Below are 20,398 nucleotides of genomic sequence, written 5' to 3' on the forward strand. Positions count from 1 at the left end.
TAAACTAATTATAGATAATAGCTAGATCTTTGCACTTAGCTCTCTAATAGTTATATTTCTAAAAAAAATACGTCTTAAGCTCTAGGTATCGCCTAACGAAGTTTAAAGCCTAATGTATGCCAACTAGTAGCGCGTCGCAGTTGGCAAGTAATTAATTAGCTATTTCTTTCATACCACGCAGTCAAGGGGGGAATCCTCGTGAATCTAGGTTAAGAATGAACTGAATAATGATCTATTCTTCAAGATCAGATAGTCAGCGCGATTAGGGGATCCAATCGCATCGGGATTGAATGCCTTGCTTACGGCGACATAGCCGTCGCTCATCGACTCTATAGAGGGCTGCAGCGCGTCGGACGCTGAGTTTTAGGTTATTTTGGAGGGCTTAAAGAGCGAGAAGGGTTCTAGCCTCAGTATTTAAGTCTGACATATTTGGTGGTTAAGAAATCAATTGATCAAATGAAAAGTTAGGTGCAGGAGGGAAAAGTGCGGCGCATACTTGCCTGCGGCGCATGCTTATCATGTACGTTACTATATAATAAGTCTAATATTAAAACTTTATCTATTTTGACCTTTACCTTAAATTTTAAGAGCTTTTTTAATTTCTCTTTATAAGGTACAAATACCTATATCACGCATGCTTGTTTGTCACGCAAGCTAATTAAGGTATTCCCATGCGCAAACTCTCAAGCTGGATGAGCTCCACAACACTGTCAGAAACTCTGGCGGCATCTAGCGAACGTGGATTGTGGTGACCACTGCTTCCGCAGAGCGTCGACGCCAGATGCCGCTTGGCGAGAACCCGGCCTCGCACGCTCCTCGATACATGGCGGGGGCTGCCTGATGAAGCCTGATGTTCGTTGGCAGTAGATCCGAGCATCTTGGGGAACCATCGACCAAGTAGTTGCCGTGCCTGCGGAAGACAAGCACACACTACACCCATATCACCTTCAATCACTGACCAGAGGCGAAGGGGGGTGAAGTCATCTGTAGCTTGTTAGGACGCGGTATCAAAGGTAGAGCGTCGCCGAGGAAGCCGGTACGAACATGTGATATTTTTCGAGTGTTGATATCGGGCGATAGCGTAGAGACGGATGATGCTGATGATGGTTATGCTTTAAGATAAATGAGTCGCATGCTGGCAAGCGGCCGCGGAGCTAGAGTGTCGCTGCTACGACACGAGGGACGTGCTTACAACAGACCTATGCAAAGCATAAAGGCCACGAGGACCTTCTTCTTGTATTCCATTTGCAGCGGCCAGAGCTGGAAAACGGGCATTGCCATCATGAAGAAGTCGGTGATAATGGCAATGAGGGACGCCGACCAGATCAGCGCGCTTGTGGAGAGGCACGAGCCGTCGTCCTTACCTTTCCATGCATGCCAGAAGAAGCCCAGCGGCCTGCACTGCACCATGTATATGATACTGAAGACGGCGCCCCAGATGGCTGTGAAGACTATGCTGAGGATGACGAGACGGCGGAAGGCTTTGCTGGGGAAGATTCGATAAAAGCCGAGGAGGATGGATATCTTGATGGCTGCCATGGAAATGGTGTAAACCCATTCTGCCATCCAGAATAGCTAGGTTTTATAGACACATCAGGCTTTCGCGTCACCAGCAGAAAAAGGTCGAGGTCGACTTACCCAGAAGAAGCGCGTGATTCCGTCTGCTTCGAGAGCCCACAAGTCTCGGCCACCCGCCTGTGTAACTATTCAAACTGTGAGCCGTCTATTCTCTAGGCTGCAAAGCAGACTCCTAAAAGACCGTACTCGAGAAGCCCAACAAAGTGGTGCCTACTGAGGCGGCCTGGTGTATCTCGTGTCAGCCTGGAGCAACTAGGCAGCAAGACCACACAATGACACTGACGTATCCTAAGGCAATCACGGCGTCGTCCCACCACCATGATCCTGACAGGCGGAAGCGGGCCACGGCACGCAAGACGATGAATACCGTGGCCAAGAACAGAAAGATGGGCATCAGGACGAGAAACGGTAGGCGGTTGTCTCGAGGAGGCATTTGGCAGATGTCATTGATGATCTTTTGTGTTGTTAGATGCGTCCTTTGTAAGCATGATGCCCCGGTTGGAATTTGGAAAACAGGTAGAGACTGGCAAGCCAGCTACCCACCCAGCTGTTGCTCAACCGAGCAGGGCTCTGCTATAGAGCCAATACATCTCTGCAGCACATCAAAGCGGCAAGTGCAGGAGGCTGTTTGGACGTGGCACGGATCCGAGGTAAGGAGTGAAGCCGACGTGCTGCGCTGCTCAAGTGAGCCGGGGGAGTCCCTGGGAACGAGGGATGCGGACAACACGCGACGTACCACACACTCCGGGAGCTTGTCGAGCAGTTGTGGGGAAGCCTGATTGCCCATGGCGTAAAGCAGGAGCGGAGTCCTGGGGGCGGGAAGCAGATCTCGCGATGTAGTGCTCGTACGATGGGAAGGGGGGCGACGTGAGCTACGCATCTTTCCTGAGGGTCTGCTATATATAATTTGTAGGGTTACATGTGCTATACTTTGTTGGCCATTCCATCTACCACCAGAGGCAAAACTCAGGGGCAAAGCCGCAGCCTCTCGACCGCACTGTCCCCTTGTTTGAGGCGTGCCAGGGTGGTGGGTGAGAGAGAGCTGCCATGTCTCCTCGCTTAACCATCTTGTCGCAGGTGCCCCTCGAGAAGAGAGTTGTTATCCGGTGCTATTGGAGGTGATGGATGGCCAAGGAGGCCAGCGCCGTGAGATAGGCTCGGAGCTGAGGTCAGCCTTTGGGAATTGAGTGGCTCTGCCGTAGCGTCGGCTTCCCCACCCCCGCAAACTCTGGGGTTGCGGGAAATCCCCCCTCCGCACGCCCTTTCGGACCCCGGCGCGGGCTGATGGGACAGGGTACCAAATATCATGGGCCTCAGCACGACTGGGCGGGGACGACGTGTATCTGAGGGCAGGGTTGTTGCGAGGGAGATGGGTCAACTGCATCGGCATCGTGCTCCAACAGCCACATACCCCCAACCAGGTCGACATAAAGGGGCCGGTCATGCCCGTCCGTGTTCCTGTGATGGCCATGTAGCACCGGCTTGTCGGAATCATGGATGCCCCTTCTCTGCCTTCCTTTGAGGGCTACAGTTTCAAAACCTTCATCTACAAATCCGTAGATGGCCTGGACCTTAAACTAGACGCCTTGATCCCTCTGGACGCCCCGGACCAAGTCCCGGTCGTTGTCCACATCCACGGAGGCTTCCTTGTGAGCCTAGCGAATCCTTGGCAGAAGACGCCATCGCTGACTTGAAGATGTAGGTCATCGGGGACCGATACAGCATCCAACCGTACTGGCTGATCAAGGCGTGCGTGAGACGAAGATGGATCTTCGTCAGCCCCGACTACCGGCTGATCCCAGAGGCAACAGGCCATGACGCCTTGGAAGATGCGGTCCACGCCTACGAATGGGTCGCGGCAAGGCTGGCGGCGCAGCTGGGCATCCGGACCGGCGGCGTCATCCTCGCCGGCTCCAGCGCCGGTGGGTTCCTCGCGCTGGCGGCAGCGACCCGGGCAACCACTAGGCCGCTCGCGTTGATTTCAATCTATGGCATGCTGGATCTCGCACACGAGCGGTACACGTGCAAGGGAACCAACATCATGGGCCTGCCGCCCGTCAACGGCGGGCCGATACTGGATCAGTTTCTCGCGGGACACAGGGCTGGAGCCGCCGTCCTCTCCGGATATCCCTGGCCGCTAGACCTGGCCAAGGATTCCCGCTTCGGACTCGTTGCGGCTCTGCATGTCGAGGAGGCCATCGCAGCACAGGGGCCGAAAGAGGCCATCCCGGTCGAGGCACGGCCGCTGTTCCCAGCTACGTTTGGGCCACTCGGCAGCCTCCCGCCGACGCTCCTCTTACATGGCCGAAACGACACCGGGACGCCGTTCGAGACGAGCCTGTCAGTCATGGCAAAGCTGGCGGACGCTGGTGTATGGGTCACGGCCGAGTTCCCAGGCGATGCCCCGCATGGCTTCGACGTCTTGCTGGGTCCCGTTGACCTGGAGAGCCAGCCGTCGACGGTGCCAGACTCGGAGGCGGTACTGGGCCTGAAGAAGGTGATTGGGTTTCTGGATTTAATAACGGGGACTAAAGAGTAGGGCCACGATGTCCCGGTATGCCGACATGACGCGGCAGGACAAGCTCGACTATGTGAGGCCGTTTGAAAACAGGGCTGTCTTACGCCATTCTATCGTTACGCTATAGAATAAACCAACTTGCGATGACAAGGAAGAAGAGTTGAAAGTAATAGCAAATAGCTTCTAAAGACCCTGAGGGCCCATCCAGGTTTGATGAGATGATCCAACTGCGGAGGCGGACGAAGGGTCCTGCTGAGGGTCTGGTTGATAAAGACACATGCCTCTCATCTTTTTCAGCCCAAAGAACGGCTCTCAGCTCTCGAGGGTGAACAGGAATCGGCCGGGCCTACAAGGAAACACCGAGGCCACCTAGCTACTATTACAAAGTCCCTCTTGTTGTAGACACCGGTGTGTTGCTGGTCGAAGGCACGCGTAAGCGAATGGGTCGGCATGACTGAGCTGGCCTCGCTTCAACTGCAAGATACTGACTATGATGAAATCATGAGCCCAGTATTCGTTTTTCTTCTTCTTTTTAGCCGTAATTGCACCTACCTGCCCCAACAGACTAGCTTGGAGCCTCCAGGACTCTGACTTCTTACTGGGCGTCTCAATTCCTTTGAACATGACGCCTACTGAGAGTGTGGGGAGTTGTGTGATCTTGTTAAGCAATGGAGTAGTAAAAGAGCTTTGAAACAGATGCCACAGAGAGACGGCCGACAAGAGCCATTTACCATACTTGTCGTCTAGAGGTCTTTGATGGCTGCTTGATGAAGCCCACGGTGTGTTGCTCTCTGGGGCCGGGTGGTGACACGGGGCCAGTAAGTTACGTTGGATTCAAGCCGTAACTTGGCTACCAGTTTCTTTATCAAACATTCCGCAAGTTCAATTCCCTCCAAACCGCCCGTTCTTGATCTAGTAGGTGGAGAGGCAGCCCTTGTTCCAAGCCATAGGGCCAGAGAAGCAGACAAAGCACCCGCGTATTGTGCCCTGCATCAATGCTCCCTTCTTCGAATCTTGATGTTAAAGTTTCGTTGAAACGCGAACCATTGCGTCTTTGTGAGCCAAGGCTCGCGCTCATCAACGACCTGGGCGTCAAAATGCCGGAAGAATTGCGCAATGTACTTGAACATCTCGACAGTGGCGAGGTTCTTCCCAACGCAGCTCCTGCTACCCATCCCAAACTAGGAAGTTTTGAATTAGCACTAAATCAACGCGGTTTTTCGGGGCTGAGAGGGATGACTTACAGTTGTCAAAAGCGAATTCTGGGCCTTGATCTTCTCATCGTCCCCGGGAAGCTCTGGGATCCATCGTTCGGGGCGGAAGGCGTCTGCGTCTGCGCCGAAGATGTCCCTGTCGCGATTCATGCTCCTGGGGCTCATGCTGCAGATGGTCCCTGAGGGCAGATAGTGTGGGCCAATCTGGACGCCCTCAGCCGGCGAGTATCGCGGGAGTTGATATTGAATAGAGGGGTGCAGCCGGGTGCTCTCGCGGACGACAGCAGAGAGGTAGGGCAGCTTTTCGGCCTCCCTGAAAGTGATTTCGCGACCCTCCCGGGCAACCCCGAGCGTGTCGTAGGCGCGGTCGATTTCGTCGACAAGCTTCTGCTTGACGGACGGGTGGGTGAGGATAGCCCCGAGGCATGCGAGGATGCCTATCGTGGTGGTGTCCGCCCCGGCTCCGAGGATGTTGACCCCTTCGATCATGACATCCCCCTTCTTGACAGGGAGCCCCTGGGGGTCCTTGGCCTCGATGAAATGCTGGAGCATATCCCTGCGCTGGCCCGGCGCAAGCCCAGCCTCCATCCGCTGCTCCACCCTCTTCTCCAGCCACTGCAGGAAGACGTCGAAGGCGTTCAGCCTGCCGCCGCCAAAGGTCCGGACGACCCACCTGGCGGCCGAGTTGTTGAACCAGAACATCTGCAGCGGCATGTTGCCCATGTTGGCCATGAGGTAGAAGCCGTCGTGGATGGACTGAATGATGCCGTCGACATCCTTGCCCTGCTCGAGAAAACCAATGGTCCCACCCATGGCTAGCTTGCCGACAGTGTCAAAGGTAAAGTAGTTTGCCCATCTGTCTAGGGGGACTATTTCGTCTCGGTCTGCAAACTCTCCGAGCTTGCGCAGGTTGAGGTCCATGACGTCCTGGACCAGGGGCTCCATGGCGAGGATGGCCGTCATGGAGTATGCGCCCGAGACGCGAGAGCGAAGATGGCGGTGGACCTTGACATCGGTGGCGGCAAAGAAGCTGACGGTCATGTTGGGAACGATCCACGAGTCGTACCAGCTTGTCTATTTCGAACAAAGTTGTGTGCGTTAGTTAGCAGCTTGGATACAACTTTCTTCATTCGCCGGGGTTCCATGGGCTTGCCTTGCTGATCTGCTTTCCATGGCCGTACAGGCTCCTGAGACCACTCTCGTCGACAAAGCTGACTTCGTTGGGCGCGATCCGGACCACCCTTCCGTACTTGCGATGGAGGCCCAGCACATCGTCATGCCATGTCCCCCGGAAGTACCTCTGGTTGCGCCACGCTTGGCTAACCTTGGCTAAGAAGGGCCCTGGCACCTTGCGTAGGGGATGGAACCAGATGTCCTTGACGATGTTGGCCAGGACGAAGCCGACAGCAAGGATGGCAAGGCTGCGGAGGTTCAGGAGGGCGGCGAGGCGTCTGGCCAGTGAGGAGCCGGGTGATGCGATAATGGGTAGCATAATCCTCGATAGGTGCTCCGGGATAGTGTAGTTCTGGAAGGACATGTCTGAAGATGCGCCTGCGGCTTAATGCGAGTTGAGGGGACGCCAGACAGCGGACTACTGAGTGTGGGTGACGGCTCGAATTTATCCATTTCGCAGTTGCGAGTGTGCTCTGGGGAGCCAGCGGGACGAGGTTTACTGGGTGCCTATGTGATTAACGCGGTGTCGGGGACTTGTCGTTAGCCTCGAGATGTGTTGTGCTTGACTGAGGAAGCCGTTAGAGCGCGGAGGTGGGGACGGTCCGGCTCAGCTGGCGGGGAGCTGGAAACTGCCAGTACCGACGATATGGGCTCTCTGCAAGCGCATATGAAGTACGGAGTAGAGGCCTTGAATCTTGATGAAACACGGGCAGCGGACTAAGCCGACGATGCACCGCGACGTCCTCTGCCGGTAACTAGTTGGGAGATCTTTGCCCCCCGGGCAAGGTACATAACCTCGGGCCAGATCATTGAAAAGAATACGGGCGACCTGACGGGACTGCAGGCTCATACAGTGGCACAGGCACGGCACCTGCGCGACAGGCATGCTGCGGGTTGCCGTGGGGTGCCGTTGCGGGGGAGGGGCATTTTCCGACCCTTGGGAATCTGGGGAAATGTGATGTTGGCTAGGTAAGGAAGGAATGGGGCAAAAATCTAGTACGTGCTGCGCAGTGCATAGCTGCCTACCTAACGTTAGATAGCGGCCTCGAGTAATGTTATGCCATGAGCGAGTCGAGACACGCGCTGCTGCCCGTGCTTCCAGAGAGGTTTGCATGAGGTGGCGGGCTGTCTGTTCGCTGAAGGGGCGGGGGCCTGCAGCGATTTTATCGCCATAGCCCAGGGCAGCCTAGCGGCCCAGATCCAGATGCTCACCCCCTGCGCGGAGCCATTGGAGGCCACTTCCTAGCTACAGCATCCCAGTTGGAATCTCCACCCATCCTCTCCTCTACATCTTCATGTCCACGTCCCATCCATCCCCTCCGGCTTCTGGATACGCCCTGGATTGCGCAACGATGCCCACCGCTAGACCACGGTTTGAATGCCCAGTGTGCTCGGTGCGTTTCAAGAAACTAGGTGAGAGCAACAAAACCACTCCCCCGTCTTTGTCCTCCTCGCCCCTCTTCATCTTCGCGGCTCCGCGTTTCTAGTCCGGGGCTTGGGGTGTGGACATGATCGAGTCGGGCCTCCACCTTCGAGTTACTCTTGCATTACTAAGTCGCTCACCTTCAACTCGATCTAGATCACCTTAACCGTCATCAGCTGTCGCGTAAGTGCCCTGCTGTTGCCCCAACCTTACGCGGCAGCTTCCAAGCCCCATCCAGCCTGCTAAGCAAAGCCACGCATTTCTAGACGGCGATGAGCGCCCGTTCCACTGCGACTTTTGCTCCTTGAGCTTCCGCCGCCGGTAAAGGCAGCCCTTGCAGAGACAGGCCCAACAAACCAGTCCCTCTACTAACCAACTCTCTGTCTAGCGATGCTCTGCTTCGCCACTGGCGGACGTGCGAGCCACGGCTAGAGGCGGGCGCGGCGGCACCTCTCTTGGAGACGCGGCAGCGTGGTCGAAAGCAGAATGCGTGCAACAGATGTGCGCAGCTCAAGAAGAAATGCACGGGGTCGTTTCCGTGCGACTCGTGCTCCGCTACCGGCCGCGAGTGCAGCTACCTCAGACCGCCGCGCCGGAAATCCGCCTCGACCGCGGATGCCGACCACACGAGCAGCGCCATGCTCTCGCAGATGGGCGGCTTGGAAGACCTCGTCCGCGGCATTGACCCATTTGGGGATTTTCTCGGCGAGCAGCTCTCGCTCTGGAACTTGCTTCCAGCTGGGCTGGACGAGTGCAGCGCTGCGCCATCGCCGACTCTTACGCGCGTCAGGCAGGGCGAGCACGGCGGCGACGTGTCTTGTTCGTTGCCCGATTCCCTGCCCATCTTGACGTCGCTGGCGGTGTCGGAGCACCCGCCTCAGATTCAGGACATCCCATGGGCAGCGGCAGACATGTTTTCCTTCATCCCCTCCTTGTCCGGCATCTCGACATGGCGCTTTGCTTTCCTGTCGAGATTCACGTCAACTCATGGCATGGCAGACTCGTTTGACTGCGGCGATGCCGACCTTCGCCGGCATGTCTTGGGCGTGCTGGCTCCCCAGCTGCACCTCCCAACGCTCACGGCTCACGACTCGACTGTCCCGTGCAGTAGGCCTGCGCCGTCTTGGACCAATACCGGCCAAACGTTCAACCTGGAATCCCCCGCCGGGTTGGATTCCCAATGCCAAAACACCATACAAGCGCTGCTGTTGCGGCTCGACAGCCTCGACGGCGAGATGGCGGTACCTAGGGGCTATCCCGACTCCGAGCTGGTCGCCCACCATCCCCTCGAGGCCAAGTCATGCGAAATAGTGCTTGGTATCAAAAACACACTCTGCGCCGAGATTCGAGGCAGCCTCAACGCACCCGTGTGGACTCAGGCAAGAGAGAACGCCTGCTATCGATTCTTCTCTCCACGCAACCTTGAACGGTTCATGACCACCTTCTGGTCCTTCTGGTACCCCAACTGGCCCGTCTTCCACAAGCCCACCTTCAGCATCAGCCAAAAGTCGGCCCAGCTCGTTGCTTCGCTATCCTTGATCAGTGCTTGCCTGACCTCGGACGAGAGCGACCGCAGCCAGGCCCTGATGTGGCTGGCCGTCGTGGAGAAGTGGGTCTTTTCTCACCCCGATTTCTCCGAGCGCCCCATCCACCTCCAGGACGACGACAACCACGCTCGGCACGCAAACGTCGAATCACGCCTCGACGCTTTACGTGCAGCCTATGCTGTCGTGCTGCTGTTGTCGTGGGAGGGATCCGGAGACCAAACCTGCCGAGGACGGAGGAATCGGTTCGCCCAGGTAGTCTGGGTGGCCCGCAGCCTCTACCAGGCTGCGGCGGCCCCTCAAAGCTTCGACCGCTCCACGTCTATGGTCCAGATCAAGAGCTGGCGTGACTTTGCCCTCAAGGAGGAGTGCATCCGCACATTAATGTATGTCTTTCTCCTTGACTGTGGTTACGTCATGTTCAACAACACGCCGCCACGCATGGTCACCAGCGAGCTTCAGTTCGGACTGGCTTGCCCAGAGTCCTGCTTCAAGGCAACAAAGCTCGACGTGTGGCTGGCCTCGATGTCGACATATTTACAAAGCCAGTCTACATACGGGGCCATGCGCCTCTCCGACGCGATAGACACGATGCTCAAGGCCGAGCTGACAGCCAAAGAAGCCGGCCTTTTCCAGCACACAAACCTTGTCAACTTGTTTACCATTGCAAGCGGTACGTCTTTTGAAGTTTGCCGCCGTGCTCGTGTAGGGTTTCTGAGTATGGCCCGATGCTGGCTCGGACCCTAATCTATCCCTTTGGAGATACAAGAGGGTTACAAGAGGAATTGACTAGCTGACTCTCACTGAAGCGTTCCACAATCTCATCTTCCACCACAGCACCGGCCCCGCACGTCAGTTGAATAACCCGTACCTGTCTTGCGGCTTACGAAACTGGATACGAGCATGGGATACCCGTGTCCTGACTCCAGACGACGTCGACACCGCCCAACCCGACGTCTTTGACTGGTGGAGGAGGATCGGGTTCATGAAGTACGCCCCCGAATTCTGGCGGCTGGCCGTCGTTGTCTTCAAAGTTTCCCGCGACGGCCAACAAGCCATTGTGCACGGCAACCAGGGATTCGGCGGGGTGCGGCGAGCGAGCCTGTTCAAGGAATTCGATAGCTCAAACATGCAGCAGGTCAATGAGCTAATCACGCAATATCAAGACCTGAATGTGCAAGACGCCTATGTATTAGACTTAAAATAGCTCGCTCTAAAACCCAAGCGTACGAAAAGCTTCCCATCCGTCCTTTGTGATGTCGGTGTCTGCTCGGCTGTTGAGAGTGCTCTTTGTTGACGATTCCCAACGGGGCTCAAGTCGAAAAACCCCGCCCTAACACCGAGAGCCTCGCCAGCTAGGCTCGGGGTCCAAGGCCCTGTCGAATTTCCGGCTGATGTGTATAGCCATGATCAGGCAGATCCGTCGTGGTTTATGTAGGAGCGGGCCCACGGCGGAACGGCAATTCCCCTCCCCCTCGCTGATCAGTTCGTGGGGCGGCAAAGTCCCCCGTTCACATTGGCATTCCGTCCATCTGGCAATGGGTTCGGCGTGTACTGATACCGCACCTTGCTCCTCGTTTGAATACCCAGTACATGGGACAACTATCCACGATTTCTAGGCTCACTAGAGCAGGACCGTCCTGTCCAAAGAGCACCAACCACACCACTTGCATCCTCACCATGGCCAACCTCTTGAAGATGCCCAATAAGGCAACTAGTGCCGAGCCCGGGGCCCCCTTGGCTCTCCCCCCCGGCATTGACATGGCCACCTTCAACAAGTTTATCGCTGCAGCGACAGATATCGTCGGCGCCCAAAACGTCCCCGTCATTTCCGCAATACCTGGCGGATAATAACCTCCGTGATAAGCTCTAGGTTGATATGCCAGACCTAGAAGGGGGATCTATTCTGGGCAATGCCATTGAGCGAGGCGTTGGCTACACACACCTTACGGTTGGCAACACAAATCACCCCGGCAGTGGCGAGACTTTTTTTTGCTAACGCGCTTATATAGGAGACCACTTCTCTATGCACTGCGGAATGGAAGGTAGGCCCTGTTTCAGTAAAGACGTGAGCCCCCGATCTGGAAACTAATTCTCTGCTGCAAACTAGTCGTCCTGCCGGATGGCACTCTTGTCCGCACCGGGATAGGTGCGCTCCCCAACCCTGCTGCCAACTCTAACGCGCCGCCGCACGAGTAAGAGCCAAATAGCTACTAGCAGCTATTCAACAATGGGATCGGCCCCTACAATGACAGCATTTTCAGCCAGTCTTCAGTAGGCATCGTCGTCAAGATGGGCATTTAGCTCATAACCAACCCCGGGGTTATTAATCCTACCTCATCACTCTCCCAAGGGATCAAGACCTCCACCAGACTATCGAGATTATCCGCCCGCTCCGCACCTCCATGGCTATACACAACGTCCCGACAGTCCGCCATGTCCTTCTAGATGCGGCTATGCTAATCTGGAATAGGGCAACCGCGCTTCATACGCATCGTCCAAGAACCCACTGACCGACGCCGAGATTAAGGAGATTGCGAAGAGACTAAACCTCGGACGCTAGAACTTCTACGGCGCCCTATATGGCCCAGAACCCATTCGACGCGCCATATGGCAGGTGATTCAGGGTGCATTTTCTGCTATTCCGGGGGCCAAGTTCTTCAGTCCCGAGGAGATGCCCGACAATATCGTTCTTCAAACTCGCCACCTCACTCTACAAGGAATCCCAACCTTTACAGAGCTCAAATGAGTGTAAGTAGATTCCCCTCCTCCGTTCCGACGCCAGCTTCGAAGTTAGGACTCGCAAACCTAATGCAGCATCCTCTAGTAACTAGCTCCCCAATAGCGCACATCTATTCTTCTCGCCCATCTCAATGGTCACCGGCCAAGACGCCACAGAGCAGTACGAGGTCACCCGCAAGAGATGCGAGGAGGCAGGCTTCGACTTTATCGGAACCTTTATCATTAGCATGCGCGATATGCACCACATCGTCTATCTGGTATCTAATCGCCTCGACCCTGAGTCGTGCCGACGGGCCCAGTGGGCCATCACAACCTTGATCGATGACTGCGCGAAGAGAGGCTAGGGCGAGTACCGCACTCACCTCGCGCTAATGGATCAGATCGCCGGGACATACAACTTTAACAATAATGCGCAGATGCATCTCAATTCGGCTATCAAGGAGGCGCTCGACCCTAAGGGGATTCTGGCTCCGGGGAAGAACGGGATCTGGCCAGAGTCGTACGACGCGCGGGCCTTTGCTGTGCCTGGGGCTGGGTCTTTGGGTTTCCCGCCCAAGATTTAGTATATGCACGCTTGGGGATGCTCCCTCCTGTGCGGTTGCGGTCGGTGGATAGGAATCCTTGCTGATGTTTACCAGTGAAGCACTTGCAAGCTTGGTCGATAGAGAAAAAAACCCGTCTTGATGTACTGCAGAGCCCACACTGGAGAGCTCTGTTCTCTATTCTTGGGCTTGGGCGTCTGCCTGCAGCCCGGTGAGTCTAGCTATTGCTGGGTGGTTGAACGTGGTTTAATGGCACCGTAGTCATGGAGAAGGCCTATCATCAGGTATGGCCGTGACCAGGGCAGTGCTCCCAATGCTTCAGCTTCTGAGGCTGAGATTTCAAGGGGAGGATACCCGTTTCCGTTCAACAGACACTCTATGAGGTGGCGCATTCGCCTACTGTAGAATTACTCGAGTGCATCCTGCACCGCCCCAGTCTCCTGCCGGCTGTTTACTGACCCTGTAGTATCGGGGGAGGGTGCAGGACGGTTAGAGATGCTGTTACTGAGAAACGCGGACTTGCATTTAATTGCACAAGCTACGCACTACCAGATGTAATAGGTCTCTACTCTGCTCAGTCTTAGGCCATTGTTACGGGCACCTATGCTGCTACGCTACAGGGTAAAAGATTGGGCCTTGATCGCAATTGTGGCAATCAAGCAGATGTACCAGTTGCCTTATAGAGCCCCTATTCCTCACGGGGAGCCAAGCCGTAATAGCTATGATCCCTTTCAACGTAAACTAGCCACGAACTATTTACATAAAATGCAATACATTTATTATTTATTAGTTTTAGCATCCGGTCCAGGGGCCGGATGCTAAAAACACGTGGATAACCACTAGAAAGCGAAAAGACTTTCTTGACTCTGCCCAGTCTTAGGCGATGATCTTCTACCAACACATACTAGTCACGGGCCGGCGTATGATTAGAAACCGTCCATCTCGATGCTCAATAAATCTCAAATTCCTCGTCAACAGGCTGGGTTTTTAGAAACTCTCCATGCATAATCCCATCGATGTACGCATCTCCCACATAAGTAAACCCTCCACCCTCTCGCGGTCGTAAGATGATTGGCGACTTCACTCCCCAGAGCAAAGTAACCAAATCACCAGGTCGAACCATCCTGTATCCGAGCCCAAGCATGCTCTTAGGTGTCTTGAAGAGAGTCCTATGGTAGTTGAAATGTCTCTCGTGCTCTTGGAGTCTCTTGCGAGCATTAGCAAGCTGAGCTGAAACATCATCGACCTCAGGGGGCTTATTCCAGAAATCGCGTAGATCATGGATAAAGTTTGTCTGTTCTAAAATCAACCTATCGGTATCAATGGAACTTCGGCGCATAATCTTTCGGACCAAGGTTGCAATGTCTTTGCTCATGGAGGCGTTTATTCTCCTGTACCAAATGGGCGCCAGAAGAACTCGCCATATGTAGTCCTCTCCAGGGCCGGTTTCACTTCCAAGATTCATGAAATCGCAAATCGACTCTAGTCGAGACTCCGAATTTGCGAGATCAATAGCTGGGCGGTCTGTTCCACCAGTCTCTTTGTGTGGCTGCATGACTTCCATAATAATATCAACCCGGCACCCATGGCGGCGAAGAATTCCGAGGCTGTCATCGGTGCTAGTTCGCGTAACAGGAGGTACTGGAACTCCTTGAGTCGCGTCGAATTGTATGGACATGTTAATTGAGTCTTCCGAGATTCCATTTCTCCCCATCTCTCGCCAGTCGGGGACCCAGGAAGGCAAGCCATCATCACCCTGCTCTTTTGGAACGCAGCTGTCGAGCTTGTACGATCCCCAGTGCCTGCCATCGCTTTCTATAAAAGCTCTCGTCGTGGCGGTAAACACTTCAGCCATGCTCGCTCTGTAGTCTACCTGAATACCCAGACGATCGTTGTCTGTAGTGACGCCCAGTAGCCCAAATACAATATCTCTAGGGTCTGTAGCTGAGTAAAATGGACGATCTGGAGGGTCCATATGGTGAAAGAGGAGGTTGTCCAGGTATATCGGGCGCCCATGAAGCTTCCGAGAACGTGTTGCCATAGCCAAATTGTAGGAAAAGTTACTGTGCAAGCCCCAGCCAAAGTCTCTCGTTTCGGAGCTGTGAAAGCGATAGCGAGCATAGCAAGCATCGATGACGCTCAGAGTAGCTTCAAGAATTCTCAACGGCATAGTTCTGGTGCCACACACGATGACGACCTCTTTCGCAAGAGCAACTTCTTGATTGATCCAGATCCGTTGCCAGTAGTCTCTTTCCATCAGGCCTTGAATCCCGGCGGCGAGACCCTCGTCACCATGATCTTTGCCTCGTAGATCTGGCTGGTGGAGGAGATCGTGTATAAGGCGTGCATATCCCAAGATATTGCCATCATTCCCTGCAGATTCCTTGTAGGAAGTTGGATTGTTGAGGTAAGCAATGACCCTTTCATCCCTCGGCAGCAAATCTAATCCCTCAAACTTCATTGCTGTTGGGCCGATGCGAGAGATAAAGTCCATTGCTGCGTCACTCCCATTTGAGCCCTGGCCCAACCAAGAGTACACGCGATCTGCATTGCTAAAGATGGCTCGCATTAGGCCAACTTGATAGCTCTTTTCATCGAGATCAGACTGTTGAATGCATATCGAGTCGATCCAGAGCCAGTCGCAAACGCCATTTTCTTGCAGTTGCTCAAGTCCAGCATGGAGATTGCGACCAATTTTAAGAGAGGAGTCATTGACGTTAATTTCGATCGTGTCTGAGACGTCTCCCCAGACGTAGGATAGAGCTGAATAGCTGGTCTCGCTCATCGAGACATGGCGCAGTTCGAGCGAAAGGCCAGGCTTAGAACTATAGTGTTCATGGAAACGAACAAGTCTGATTTCCGACTCATCTCGTGAAAGGTGATCGTAGAGAAACATAATGTTGACTCAACAAGGCGATGCCATATCAAGAGAAGGGTTAAGGTGTTGACATGAGTTAATTGTGGTGCGCCAATTGCCTGTCGGGGGTAAGCATAGGCAGCAGTATGCAGGTAAACCACATAACCAGGCCCGCCAAAGGATCCATCGTACCAGGGTCCCTTGAACAGAGAGCCATCGTACTATGACCTCATTAGGGGAGTTTGATAGTTCGTTTTTTATTGTGGCCGATGGCTCTTTTGGAGACGTCACTACGTTTACGAAAGACAGGTTTCACACATACCAAATATTCACATTTGGTACACAGGGACTCGTGCGAGTTCGGTGCACCACAGCCTCGCTTGGTCCTAACTAACCTGCTGCCAACTCCTCTCTCAACAACTGGAATACTGTAACGTTAGAGGCCTCAGCTCAAATAACCAGGGGTGACAGGGAATAATAACACACACCTCATGCTATATGATCCAGGATATCCAATAACCACAGGCTATAATATTCCTCCTATGAGACCCCATAAACTTAAACCACGAATCAACTCATCTTGCTCGGTTCGAGTTTCTTCGTCATCATTTTTATCCAAGCTCATAATAACGGCCGTCTTGTTAGGCAAGGTGCGTGCAAGGATTCCCTCGAGTTTGTTAAGGGAATCCAACAATGTCTGCAGAATAACGTTGATCAAAAAATCGCATGATTGCTTTGGCGGATATTCAAATACCTGCATGAAGTCCAAGCCACACACTCATTATTGAATTTTGCAGCGTGAGGGGATGCCTGTCGCCTTGCGCCTCAATCTGCTGCGTAAGCGTTGGGCCTCAAGTTGAACATTGCTCCATAGCATTTCAATCCACGCCCAACTTTCCTAGGAGCGAGGTAGACAACAGGTATCAAATGGCCGAGGTTGCAGGACTCGCACTCGGGGCCGTCGGGGTCGCAGGCCTCATCGGCGCTTTCAAGGACACTATCGATCTCTTCGGTCTCTTGGCCGACTCCCGTGGCCTGGGGCGAGACTACGAGATCTTAGAGATTAAATTCGACATACAAAAGGCCCTTCTCCTTCAGTGGACTGATCGAGTGGGTCTCTTGCGCCAACACGACTACGACCCATGTCTCGATCAAGTTCACATCCAGGAAGCTATCGGTCAGATCCTAAGCTGCATTCGACTCTTGTTGACGGATGCTTCCGCTTTGAAAAGCAAGTATGGTCTCTCCCAGGAGGATGATCAAGAGCCTGTCTCAGAGATCACCTCCATCCCCTCAATCAGCGCCTGGCGTATGAGAGTGTTCAACGGCCAATACGAAGATTTTAAGAAGCGAATCTCGCAGCACAACGACAAAAGTTTTCGCACCAGGGCCCGCTGGGCTGTTCGTGACAAGCAAAAGTTTGAGGGCCTTGTCAGGGATCTGGCTGATTTCATCGCGAGCCTCGATAAGCTCTCGCCGGTTACTCGTGGACAGCCCTCCCTCCGGAACATGGCCGATGACGACGTGAAGACTATTCGCGGTTTGCCGGACCTCAAGCTGTTGCTTGAAGCCTCCCGAGACTCACACAAACTCATTTCTGAGTCAACTCAGCGAAGCATATCTTGCACCTGTGAGGAGATGATACTCAGCCGGCTCTGGTTCAGGAAGATCCATGACAGGAGGGAAGACGTGGCCGATGCACATCTTGATACCCTCCAGTGGGCTCTCTATCCACCAAAGGGTGAGGCTCGCTGGGATGATTTATCTCAGTGGCTCCGACAAGATCCCCAACATGGCATATACTGGATATCTGGCAAGGCTGGGAGCGGCAAGTCGACTCTTATGAAGTATCTTCATTCACAAGAGCGCACCCGTAGCCTTCTCCGAGAGTGGTCTGGCGCAGGCTCGTACACGCTGGTCGACTTTTTCTTCTTCAATCTCGGCGCCCAGGAGCAAAAGTCTTTTGAGGGGCTATCACGGGCACTCTTGTACCAATTGCTGAAGCCCAATCCGTCTCTCATTCACCAAGCGCTTCCGGATATGGTCAAAGAACTCAAAGAAACCGACAATGACCCGAGTTTGCCATCTCTGTCAGAGATTCGATATGCTTTCCGGGTCCTTACCCGTGAACCTACCGTGGGCAAGTCTTGCATATTCATAGACGGGCTTGATGAGTTTGAAGGCAACATTCGGGAAAGCATTTCGCTGATCCAAGAGCTTGGTCGCTCCCGCCACATCAAAGTCCTTGTCTCGAGCCGGCCTATCCCGGCTTGTGTGGCTGCATACGAGAACCTTCCCAAGCTGCACCTGCAAGACCTCACGCGGAAGGACATCAGGGCATATGTGGAGGATGTTATTGGTGGCCACCAGTACATAAAGCGGCTTCTCAAGCGATCTCCTGAGGGAGCAAAGGGCATGATGGAAGACCTGGTCAACAAGTCATCTGGCGTGTTTCTCTGGGTTGTTCTGGCATGTCGATCGCTTCTATTTGGATTCGAAGATTGTGATCGGTTACCAGAACTTAGGAGGAGGGTAGATGAGCTGCCACCGGAACTCGAGGATCTCTTTGATCTTATGCTCGCCAAGATCAATCAACGATATAAACACCAAGGGGCTTACTTGCTGCGTCTGTGTTACGAAAGCCAACGAGCCTCGAGAAACCCGGATTGCCCGGCCCTCGCATACATGAGCACACTCGCCCTTGCACTTATTGACGACTCGGAAATTTCTGCAAGTGGCATCGTGGACCTCTCTACGCAGGACAAGATAGATCTCTGCGCCATACTTGAAGGGCGGCTACGCAGTCGATGTGGTGGGCTTCTGGAGACTCAGTCAAATTGGAACCATGTCGATCCTGACAACCCAGGGGCTTCAATTGAGGATGATTTACTCGTGGGTGGAAATGTCGTATTCATGCATCGCACCGTCTTTGAGTATTTGAGTGATGAGCGGGTATGGGAGCGCGATTGCTTGAAGGTGGACTCTCCTGGACGGACCGTGGCTACAGACCTATCGACGAGAGACCTTTATCTTATGATTCTTTACGTTTTTCAACTGAAACGGGAAGAAAGCACAATTGCTGATATAATTCAGGAAATGCTGTCTGAATTTCTCCGCAGTGGCCTCTTCTGGGTTCAGATGGGCGACACCGGGTCGCAAGTGTCCTTCTTTGGGCAGTTACCTCACTTCCTGAGCGAGCTCAACGCTTGCAGAGATAAACTCCAAGATGAGGATCTCTCATTTCTGGCTCAAGCTTGCCCCCCGGTGCCGGATACCACAACGAGGAATTATCTGCACTCGGCTCTCCTCCTAGCCGCTGACGTCGGTGCCCGAGAATACATGATAAGGAGCCCCGAGTTTTTGACGCTCAACGGTTCCAAAATGCCTGCATGCGGCTGTCCCCCGTTATTGTCGCTCGAATTCAAGTCACTATTCCGCCTAGCTACAAGAAGCCGCCCTTCACCCGAAGGCGTCTCACTGCTTTTGAGGTCCGGGGCCAATCCTCGACTTGGAGACAGCGTATTCACGCCCTGGCTGCTCTGGCTGCAGGACCCGTCGGGACTCACACGTGAAGTTTGGACGGACGATGAATTGGTCCAAGTCATGGACGTGGCTGAGACCATGGTCAGGTACGATGCGGGGGGGATCAAGGAGTTGCGAAGGTGGTTAAATGAGGATAACAGTCAAGATTGGCCTCTCCGCGTGAAACAGAGGGGAGACGAATTGCTTCAATTTCTCACAGAGCACGAGAGGAGGGGCTCGTATCTTGTCAAGGACCATGTTCTGCATGGTGGCAGATAGTGGAAACTGGGAATGCTCGGTTCTCTGCAGCATAACACGGTAGATTCATTTCTTGAGTAATAATAGCGCTTTATATTTACTTTCCAGTGTTACTTGAATCTTTGAACCCATTATAAAGGTTTAATACTCTGCGTATGACTTTTATTGAATGTCCTATTATCCCACACGTCTTGTTTGTGAAAAACGTCATGTCCGGCCGCTGTTGTTCTATTCCGTTGATCTTCTTGTTGCAGTCTAAAATAATATTTTACCAGTATCTCGGCGAAGATTCAATACGCCAATGAACATAGACTGGTTGAGATTAAGAGCTGTTGATGGAGAAAGCCCATAGCCCCATAGGAATCACAGAAAGCACACTATCATCAAGGTCTGCTATATCTCGACTGCAGAGGAGTTTCTCATCTGCCTACACAGAAGCGCTTCAGGTACTGGGAAGGGCACCTGTAGAATCCTTCAAAAACCTTCACCGACTAGTATCCTTCCATCCCTTCTCCTTCCACTCATTGGTCTTCTTTGGGGAAAAGTCAATCACGTCCAAGAGGCCTCTGTCATGCTCGATTATGACAAACACATCCTCACTGGCGTCAAAGCCGATCATCTTTTCGATCGTAGCCTCGGCTTGAGGAACATCGCGGCCGGTAGCGGCCGTAGTACGGTTCAGTGTTGCTATGACCAGGGCGGATCGCCTCGAGAAGAGCACTTTGGCAGATGGTCCCCTCGGCGTGAAGTGGGATGGAGAACGGCGAAGGTGAGAGTTCTTTTGGTAGCGGGGGATACTGGTTTGAACGCCCCAGGTACTAAGTAGTATCGCATACTTGACATTTGCAAGAATACTCGCAAGCCTACATGTAGCGTATGCTCTGCGCCAAACGAACGAGGCGATCTATCGTGTCGAAATACGACTATTCAGCCGAAGGCTAAGTCGATCCTGTCCAAACTATCTCAGCTGGGACATATGGTAGCCAATGGAGGAGCAAGCACAGACATGCTGCCCATGCAGAAGTTG

The 20,398-nt window shown here is 53.8% G+C and overlaps 6 protein-coding genes across 6 annotated transcripts; 4 read left to right on the plus strand and 2 right to left on the minus strand.

Moving 5' to 3' along the window:
* Window positions 1–1,188: 1,188 nt before the first annotated feature.
* LRP88_00150 (uncharacterized protein) lies at window positions 1,189–2,365 on the minus strand (the record flags this gene model as incomplete). The annotated part of the gene is made up of 5 exons (XM_083236867.1): window positions 1,189–1,575; window positions 1,639–1,703; window positions 1,765–1,801; window positions 1,862–2,032; window positions 2,315–2,365. The coding sequence occupies 5 exons, from the start codon at window positions 2,363–2,365 to the stop codon at window positions 1,189–1,191; spliced, it is 711 nt and encodes a 236-aa protein (XP_083107236.1).
* A 706-nt stretch (window positions 2,366–3,071) lies between these two features.
* On the plus strand, window positions 3,072–4,117 carry LRP88_00151 (uncharacterized protein; the record flags this gene model as incomplete). Its single annotated transcript, XM_083236868.1, has 2 exons — window positions 3,072–3,227; window positions 3,281–4,117. 2 exons carry the CDS (start codon window positions 3,072–3,074, stop codon window positions 4,115–4,117), a joined length of 993 nt encoding a protein of 330 aa, XP_083107237.1.
* A 971-nt stretch (window positions 4,118–5,088) lies between these two features.
* On the minus strand, window positions 5,089–6,847 carry LRP88_00152 (cytochrome P450; the record flags this gene model as incomplete). The annotated part of the gene is made up of 3 exons (XM_083236869.1): window positions 5,089–5,277; window positions 5,341–6,379; window positions 6,492–6,847. 3 exons carry the CDS (start codon window positions 6,845–6,847, stop codon window positions 5,089–5,091), a joined length of 1,584 nt encoding a protein of 527 aa, XP_083107238.1.
* A 1,697-nt stretch (window positions 6,848–8,544) lies between these two features.
* On the plus strand, window positions 8,545–11,301 carry LRP88_00153 (uncharacterized protein; the record flags this gene model as incomplete). The annotated part of the gene is made up of 3 exons (XM_083236870.1): window positions 8,545–10,123; window positions 10,260–10,639; window positions 11,101–11,301. 3 exons carry the CDS (start codon window positions 8,545–8,547, stop codon window positions 11,299–11,301), a joined length of 2,160 nt encoding a protein of 719 aa, XP_083107239.1.
* Window positions 11,302–12,323: 1,022 nt separating this feature from the next.
* LRP88_00154 (uncharacterized protein) lies at window positions 12,324–12,755 on the plus strand (the record flags this gene model as incomplete). Its single annotated transcript, XM_083236871.1, has 2 exons — window positions 12,324–12,449; window positions 12,573–12,755. 2 exons carry the CDS (start codon window positions 12,324–12,326, stop codon window positions 12,753–12,755), a joined length of 309 nt encoding a protein of 102 aa, XP_083107240.1.
* Window positions 12,756–16,518: 3,763 nt separating this feature from the next.
* On the plus strand, window positions 16,519–18,131 carry LRP88_00155 (HeLo domain-containing protein; the record flags this gene model as incomplete). The annotated part of the gene is made up of 2 exons (XM_083236872.1): window positions 16,519–18,051; window positions 18,117–18,131. The coding sequence occupies 2 exons, from the start codon at window positions 16,519–16,521 to the stop codon at window positions 18,129–18,131; spliced, it is 1,548 nt and encodes a 515-aa protein (XP_083107241.1).
* Between the last annotated feature and the right edge of the window lie 2,267 nt (window positions 18,132–20,398).

Source organism: Fusarium phalaenopsidis, assembly GCF_050370095.1.
Source record: "Fusarium phalaenopsidis strain FUZ10S chromosome Unknown contig_32274, whole genome shotgun sequence".
In the NCBI taxonomy this organism is placed as follows: Eukaryota; Fungi; Ascomycota; class Sordariomycetes; order Hypocreales; family Nectriaceae; genus Fusarium; species Fusarium phalaenopsidis.